This window comes from Gossypium raimondii, chromosome 5 (assembly GCF_025698545.1).
Source record: "Gossypium raimondii isolate GPD5lz chromosome 5, ASM2569854v1, whole genome shotgun sequence".
Taxonomy (NCBI): Eukaryota; Viridiplantae; Streptophyta; class Magnoliopsida; order Malvales; family Malvaceae; genus Gossypium; species Gossypium raimondii.
In genome coordinates this window covers 28,974,171-28,983,855 of record NC_068569.1, presented here as the reverse complement: position 1 = coordinate 28,983,855, position 9,685 = coordinate 28,974,171, and the positions used below count along the sequence as shown (strand labels likewise).

General features: G+C 27.4%; 1 protein-coding gene across 1 annotated transcript; it reads left to right on the top strand.

The window, feature by feature from the left end:
* Nucleotides 1-1,430: 1,430 nt before the first annotated feature.
* Nucleotides 1,431-3,232, top strand: LOC105771161 (cytochrome P450 CYP736A12). The gene is made up of 2 exons (XM_012592571.2): nt 1,431-2,195; nt 2,302-3,232. Exons 1-2 carry the CDS (start codon nt 1,497-1,499, stop codon nt 3,109-3,111), a joined length of 1,509 nt encoding a protein of 502 aa, XP_012448025.1. The 5' UTR covers nt 1,431-1,496; the 3' UTR covers nt 3,112-3,232.
* Nucleotides 3,233-9,685: the final 6,453 nt, after the last annotated feature.

Sequence of the window (9,685 nt, the reverse complement as noted above, 5' to 3'; positions counted from 1 at the left end):
TGTCACATATGAATATTGTGTCTATCATGAGTGCGAGTTAAGTTGGGAGGTTTAATTAATTTTCGAATTTTTTGAATTTTTTATAATCCATTATTTATTATTCTAAAACTTTTAAATAAATAATCAAACAATAAAAATATTTTAATAATCTCGTCTCAATATAAAACCAAATTTCAACGTGTTTGATTTGATTATATTTTATTCAATTTTAATTTACTTTTTAATTAATAGTTTTTTTATTTTAAATTCAAAACATGTTTAAGATATAAAATGTTTAAATTTTGTTTTTGGAAAAATTTAAAATTAGTTTTAAAAATTTAAATAAACGTTTTCCATTATATTTAAAAATCTATTTAATTTGAAAAATTTTAATACTTTAAAATTTTAATATTAAATTATACTTTTATATTCATCTTGAATTACACTTACAGTATAGTTTAAACTATTTAAATCTATAAATAAGAAATATTTTATCATATATTATTTTTGACTAAACAAAATGTTATTATTATGTTAAAAACTAAATTTTGAATAATTAAAGTCTCATAAATATTAAATCATGCTTTATATTCATATAGAATCACACTTTTACTATGATTTAATTATTATTTATATTATTATATTAAAATTAAATAAAGTTTTTAAATAAATAAATTTAGATGAATATTAAATTTTATTTTATATTTATTTTGATTATAAAATATTTTAATTATTTTACATTTTATGAAATAAAAATTTAAGTGTACTAAGCACTTGCATTATTTAAATGAAATAAAAATACAATGAATTAAATAAAATAATTTTAAAACATACGTAAGACAAGAAACTAGTAACCTAAAAAATAAAATACATTAGTTTAGTCAATGGTGGAGCTAAGGGGACTGGTAGGGTTCCGGTCCCCCCTAAAATGAAATTTTTTTTATTTAAATTTTTTAATTTATAAAATGTAAGTTAGTAATGATAAAATTGCACTTTGGTTCCCAAAAATAATAAAAATTTGATTTACTCATTTAAAAATTATAAAGATATAGACTATTAAAATGTGAAATTACATTTTACTATCACAAAATATACAATTTAATTCGCTCCCTAAAAGAATTTTTCGCATCCGCCATTAAGTTCAATATTGCTTTTAGAAGCACTTTTAGGTTAAAAATACTTCAGAACAAAAGCTAAAATTTTATACTTTTAAAAAGTACAAAAGTATCTTATTTAACAATGCTTTTATCTCAAAAACCCTTCTAATTAAAAGGTAATGCTAATTAGCCCTAAATTATTTTATTCTATAAATCATCAATAAAATAATTTGTGATAGTTAGTAATAAAGATTGAAGTCAAATATGATGGCTGAAGAGTTGTCCCACTCTTTTCTCCATTTCTATTTAAACATATAGAAAATATCTATAAAAAATTGATAGTTGATATATAAATGTATAAGTAAAAAGGGGAAGCAATAGACAATAGAAGCATATCTCTTATGTGAATTATTAACAAGAATGGCACTTTTAGCAACAACTCTTCTCACAGTCCTTGCAGTTCTCTGCTCTTTCTTCTACATTCTATTTTACATTTCATCAAGGAAACATGGCAAAGAAAAAGGGAAAGCCCTCCCTGGTCCTCGACCCTTGCCAATCATTGGAAATCTCCACATGTTGGGCATGCTTCCACACCAATCCCTTTATCACTTGGCCAAAAAACATGGTCCTATGATGTCTATATGGCTAGGTTCTGTGCCAACTGTTGTTGTTTCATCCCCTCAAGTCGCCGAGATGTTTCTTAAGACACATGACGCTATTTTCGCAAGTAGGCCAAAAGTTCAAGTCCTACAATCAATTTCTAATAGCCAAAGGGGCATAGCATTCACAGAATATGGACCATATTGGCGCAGTGTGAGGAAGATTTGTAATATGCAACTTTTTACTACATCGAAAATTGAATCGTTTGCACCTACGAGGAAGGAAGTGCTAATGCATTTCACTGAATCTTTGAAGGAAGCTGCAAAAGCAAAGGAAGTGGTTAACATCAGCAAGAAGCTAGCAGAAATTAATGGAGAGATGACTTTGAAAATGGTTTTGGGGCCTGTGAAGAAGTATAAGGAATTTAACCTCAACGAGCTTATTGAAGAGCTTACTAAAATTGCAGGAGTTTTCAATCTTGCAGATTTTGTGCCTTTTCTTGGTGCTTTCGACCTACAGGTATGGTGTTGCTATGTATTTTAATATACCATATAAAAAAAAAATTAGCAATATACATTACGAGCAACCACTGAGTGAATGGTGTTGATTATTTTCAACTATGTAGGGAATTAAAGCCTCCACACAGACACTTGGTGAAAAGCTTGACAAAGCCCTTGAGACGATCATTAAAGATCACCTACAGAAAAAGCAAGATGATTTCGTTGGTACGTTGCTTACAGAGTTAAATCAAACAATAAATCCCAATGGTGATATAATGGATTGGAATAGCATCAAAGCCATAACATTAGATATGATTGTGGGTGGCTTCGACACTTCAGCTGCCACATTAGAATGGGCATTATCAGAGCTCATAAGGCATCCGAGGGTAATGCTGAAACTCCAACAAGAGTTAAAAAGCATTTTTGGGAATAAGAGAATCGTGGAGGAAAATGATTTACCAAAATTGGAGTACTTAGACATGGTTGTGAGAGAAACTTTAAGGTTGCATCCTATTGCACCTTTGCTAATTCCTCGTGAGTCAATGGAGGACATAGTTATTGATGGTTATTACATACCAAAAAAGTCTAGGGTCTTAGTAAACATTTGGGCAATTGGGAGAGATCCTAATATTTGGTCCAATAATGTTGAAGAGTTCTCTCCAGAAAGGTTCATTGATAGCAATATAGACCTTCATGGACATAATTTTGCACTCATTCCATTTGGTGCAGGACGTAGATTATGCCCAGGGAAGAAATTAGGGTTAATCACAGTTAAACTTATTCTAGCTCAATTGGTCCATTGTTTTGATTGGGAGCTACCTGGTGGAATGTCGTCAAATGAATTGAACATGACTGAGAACTTTGGTGTCTCGTTGCCCAGGAAGACTAGTCTTTGTGTGAAGCCTATTTATCGCATGTATGAATATAATGTTTAAGATAATGTTTATGTTATGTATTTGATATGTTGTCACAATATAAATATTTATATTGACAATGTATCACACTTAATAAAATTCCTCAAAATCAAATAAACATAATCGAACTCTTTTATGGTAATTTAATTAAACTTTCTTAGTTGTTAATTTAAAATTTAACACATTGTTGCTTAATTTATTTCCATATATAAATTTATACAACAAAAATACATTAATTATAGATTTGTTTGAAAATGCAACAAGTCATTAAATATAATGATTGGCAATGGCATGGAAAGAAAGGGAAAAACTTAATAAAAAATTCAATGAATATGTTTTAGTGTTATGAATATTAAGTGGATGTCCATCATGATCAAGATAAAGTTTTGATATACTTTAAATTCTAGTAGTTATTAGAATTAGATCTCTACTTCTTTTATACTTCTTATGCCTATAAATAGAGACTCTGATGAAGCATTGTAATTAAGGGTGAGCAAAACTCGATTCGACTCAAAAAAATCGAAAAAAAAATTCGAATTTCGAGTTAAACGAATCGAGTTAAACGGATCGAGTTATTCAAATCAACTCGAATTTTTTTTCAAATTTCGAGTTCGAATCGAGTTGAGTTTTCGAATTCGAATAACTCGAATAATTCGAATAATTCGAATATCAAACTATAATATTTTACATTTTTACCCTAAACTCCCAAACTTTTCTACTTTTCCCTGAAAACTTTTACTCCTTCCCACTTTCCCCCCAAAACTTTTACTCCCCTCCCAACCCCCCAATCTACCCAAAATTCATTTCCCACCAAAATTTTACTCTTCCATTTACTTTTTCTCAAAATTTTACTCCCAAAAACCCTCAAAACCTTTTATTTTCCCCCAAAATTTTTACTCCCTCCCACTTTTCCCCTAAAACTTTTATTCTCTTCCCATCCCACCTCCCACCTCCCATCTACCCCAAACCCTCCCTCCAATTTTTTAAATATTTTCCTCCAAAATTTTACTCCCCTATTTACTTTCCTCAAACTTTTATTCCCCAAAACTTTTATTTTCCCCTAAACTTTTACTTCTCACCCTTTACTCTCAAATAAAAATCAAAATTATCCAAAAATAATCAAGAAACATAAATAGTAATAATTTTATTTATATATACTATTTATATTATTAAATTAAATTTCACATTTTATATTATTTATATTATTGAATTGTTTAGTCATATTGAATATTTATATTAAAATTGAATTCTTAATTATGCCATAAAATATTCGTGTTAAAATTTTATATTGGTATCAATTTCACATTTTATTTTTAAAATAAATTTTATTAAAAATCATATTTTATATTTAATATATTTTTAATTTCAAAATACATAGTGACAAGAATCAAGATAATTGAAACAACTAAGCAAACAAATAAGCTACCAGTATATAAAAAATTAATAAATAAATTATAAGGTGATGAAAGTTAATAAAAAATTTGATTAAGGTGGACAAATTTTATTACGATGGGTGACAACGGTTACAAGGACCCAAAATTATTTTTTAAAATTTAACTCGAACAAATATATTCGATTCGATTCGATTCGAATTCCATCTCATTTGACTCGATTCGAGAAAACTTCAAATAAAGTTAGGATGATAAAATGAGATTCGAAAACTCGATTAACTCGAAAATTTTTGATTCGATTCGATTCGATTCGATCGAATGCTCACCCCTAATTGTAATCACCCTTTTTGATCAATAAAGTACATTCTCTATTGCTTTCGTATTTTTTTTGTTCTTTATTATCTTTATCTCTCTTTATTTTATAACACGTTATTGACACAATGATTCTCTATTTTTTCAAAATCTTTCGAAGTCGTCCCACAAATTAATCTTCAAGATGTTGAAAGATTCAATCTCAGAATGGATGCTCGTGATAATAGTCAAGGTGATGACGATGCTGTTAAAGATCTTGAGGTATATTTTACTATGTTTTATTTATTATAACATATTTATTATAATTGGAGAATAATCATGACAACATGAATGGATAGATTTTGATTTAAAATCCACGTATGTTTACGATGTTGATTATGAAATAAAAAATCAATAGAGACGTTTATAAGTCTGTCCTACCAAATTTGTTGCATTCCCAAGTGAATGTAAACATAAAGAAAATAAAATATATACTCATGGACCACTAAATGTGGAAACATAGTAATAAATAAGAGAACAATAAGAGTTCTTAAGATAACTCTTCAAAGGGTAAAGCTAACTTATGTTATCAATGTAATGTGAAATATTATTGGCCACATATGATATTTTATTTTTGTTAATATTCTTTGAGGAAGGATATGAGAATCTAGTAATAAATTCTATCATTATAGATAGAAAGTATTTATCTTATTTGGTACTAAAACAAACAAATATTATTTCAATATTTGATAGTACAAAATTAGTCGAAAGCTCTAGAAGAGCTAATATATTAATATCTTGTGATGGTTAATCCATTGGTTTTAAAATATATTTATAATGGATCTTATATTAAGATTTTGAATGAGGAAAATATTATATTTCATATGAATCTTTATTTCTATAAATATCTATTTTGAAAGGACGAAAAATGGAGGATTGAGTTATTGATTACTCTTATTATTAAATTGAATTGATTGTGATCATCTTTGTGTTCTTTTGTCATCATCTCCATTAAGGGTTGGAAGCAAAATATTTGACTATGAAAGATCTATTTATGAGCAATAAAATATGATAATTCTATCTAAATGGTTGGATGCACTTGAAGTTGCAATTGTTTTTTCTTTAGATATTAGAAGATTTTGGCATATTCCTTAAAGCGAATATTGCATATAATTGTTTGGAAATTATATTTATTTTGTTGACTTAGTGACATTATAATATTCACATTGATTTAGATATTTCCAGTAGTAAATGTCACAATAGCACTTATATGTGGATACAAATTAAAAGAAATGATAATAAAATTATCAATTTGTTACCATTTAGTACAATTGAAACACATGTTAAAGTAAACTAGAAGTTTACTAATACAAATATATTTACTACTTGGCGCGACCAGTTAGGCCATCCTAGATCATATATGATGCGAAAATGAATTGATAATTCATATGGACATTCATTAAAGAACCAGAACGTTCTTTAATTTAAAGAATTCTCATTTGTTGCTTGTTCTCAATGAAAATTGATTCTTGGAAACTCACTAGTTAAATTTGAGATTTAATGTCTTGCATTTCTGAAATGAATATAGGCCCATTCATCCACCATGTGGATGGTTTTGATATTATATGATTTTGGTAGATGCATCTACAAAATAACCACATGCGTTATAAACTCGCAACCTGTTGTTTGCGAGGTTACTTGTTTAAATGATTAATTTCAAATTATGTAATTAAAACAATTCATCTTGCTAATGTTGGTGAGTTTACATCCCAAGTTTTCAATTATTATTACATGCCAATTGGGATAAAATTTGAACATCTTGTAGCTCATGTTCACACACAAAATGATTTAGCTGAATTGTTTATGAAATGCCTCCAACTAATAGCTAAATCATTACTTTTGAGAACAAAAATTTCTATTTCAACATGAGATTATGTTGATTTACGTGTTGTACGTATCAAACCAATAAGTTATAAATACTCCCCATTACAGTTGGTTTTTGATCAAGAGCTAAATATTTCTCATTTTTGAATTTTTGTATGTGTGTATATGTTTTAATTGCTCCACCACAACGCAAAAAGATGAGTGAATCCTCAAAAAAAGTTGGGAATATATATTAATTACAAGTTTTTTTTATATTATTAGATATTTTGAATGTATTAGAGATTCAATTATGACATGATTTGTGAGTACAATTTTGTTTCGATAGTTTTCCCGACATTAGGGGGAGAAAAATAATAACTTATAATGAGCTAGGGAGAGAGTAATTTGAACCAGAAGTTCAACAAGGATAACTCATTACAAGTTAATTGTTAGATGTATTTAAAAACTTAATGAGAATAACCAATTGTTATATACCATCTAATATTTTAATTTGAATTAAAGTCTCAATAGGATAATCAGTTAGAATAAATAATAGATTGATTGATTCCAAAGATGAAAATTCTTCTAGATGGTCATATAGTGGAGGCAGATGCTCCAGAAGAGACCCAAGACATAACTAATAAGTAAAACTCCAGAAGAGATTTAGGTACCTGAAACTAAAGATTAAAATAGTGAAAATAAGAGATCTCGATAAGTTATGTCAATTCGAGAAAATGTGGAATCGAATAATAAAAATGGTCGACAATGATTTTACATGCAATATTATTATTGAAATAATTAAATAAAAAGAGGATCTTGAATAAATATATTGAGAAATATAGATATGAAATAAATTGATCAAAATTGAAAGACGCAACTCAAGTACAATTAAATTCGTGGAGTTTTTTGGACTAGTAGTCTAAATATCTAAATGTATAAAGCCAGTGAAGGTGCAATTGAAGTAGTTTTGCAAAAGTGGAATAAAAATATGAAGTTTTCACTAAGTCTTGATATTGATTATGAAAAGATATAATATTCTTTTGTGGTGGATGCAATGACCTTTAGATATATTATTAAATTGACAATTCATAAAAGATTTAACTTGCGTCTAATAGTTTTTGTTACAACTTTTATGAATCACTATATAGTAAAGTTTATATTAAAATCCTTGAAGAATTTAGGATGCTAGAAGCATATTGAAATTCTAGAAATTGTTCATTTATATGAATTGAAATAATTTAAACATATATGGTAAATTTGACTTAGTAAATAGTAGTTGAAAGAGGATTATAAAATGATCCAAAATACCTATTTGTATTTTTATAGAAGAATCATGATTAAAGTTTTTCATGATTATTGTTGAATCTCCTGAAGAGATCAAAATATATTTCCCCAAATTTCCCTCACTCATGACTTTTAAAAGAATGGTAATATAAATGCTTAGCAAATACATTCAAATAGTCATTTGAAAAACTAGTATTCAAGATTGAATGCGTAGAATATGATAAATTATCTGATGTTTTCATGAGGGGGAGTAAATACGCGTTGTACTCTTTTCCCCTTAACCGAGGTTTTTTCCCATTGGGTTTTCCTGGTAAGGTTTTTAATGAGGTAGCATATTATGCGTATTATAGATTGTGTACTCTTTTTCCTTCATTAGGTTTTTATTCCACAGGGTTTTTCCTAATAAGGTTTTAACGAGGCACATTATCTACCAATGGACATCCAATGGAGAGTGTTATGAGTATCTTATTAAGTGAATGCCCATCATGATCAAGATAAAGTTTTGATATACTTTAAATTCTAATAGTTATTGGAATTAGATCTCTACTTCATTTATACTTCTTATGCCTATAAATAGAGACTCTGATAAATCATTGTAATCACCCTTTTTGATCAATAAAGTACATTCTCTATTGCTTTCGTATTTTCTTTGTTCTTTATTCTCTTCATCTTTCTTTATTTGATAACATTTAGTAATTTATTCTAATTAATTTTGACTATGAATGTTACTAATTCAGTACTTTATTGACTTTCAAAGGCTTGAAATTTTTTAATATTATTTTCATTATAGATTTTTATAATGTTTACTCTTTTTGATACAATGCTTAGAATTATCTATAGTCTCTTCTCAACCCTTAAATTGGGTGATAATGCGTTTCAGCGCACTCGAACTCACGTCCTCTTACACTGGCAACAATGTCAATACCAATCAAGTTAAGACTCAATCGGTTCAAAAACTTCAATTTTATGACAACTAAATTATGGAGATTTTTAGTGTGATAGGGGTAATTAAGTCATGTTATTGTCATAGGAAAAAAGAAAAAGAAAATATGTGAAGAGAACATGAATTATTTAATAGTTTTATATATATATATATATATATATATATGAGCTACAATAATTTATTTATATAAGTCGTTATGATTCCTAAAAAAGAATTTCTTATAGTTTCTTTTTATTTATATAATGCCTTATTCTTTAATTCTTGCTTACTTTTTTTTTTTGAAAGTATTGCTTTTGTTTTTATACTCTTTAGTTTGCTATTTTAGAGAGGCGGCAGTCTGTCTTGGCTTGATATTATTATTATTATTATTATTATTATTATTATTATTATATATGCATATTATGTTTATGTTATTTTTGTTTTATATTGTGTTTTGCATACATTATTATAGATACTCTAATCACAAAATAATTTGTGATCATTTATATTGTGTCTAAATTTATTTTATATTTGTATAATTTTTAATGTTGATTGAATTCAAAGAAAAACCATATATTCATATCCTGTTTGTAATTTTTTCTTGTTAATAATTTATATATATAAACTTTAAAACATATTTGTATTTGTATAGATTTCATGTTTTTAATTATTGTGCATTTTTCTCGTGATATTTCTTAATGTATCTCATTACATTAATTATTTTTAGAAATAAATAAGGGTTAGAGCTATTAAATAAGTCATTAAATTATAATCACTACACCAAAATAGGCTTTTAGCGGCGTTTGGATAAAAAACGCCGCTAAAGGTCGAGCATTAGTGGCGC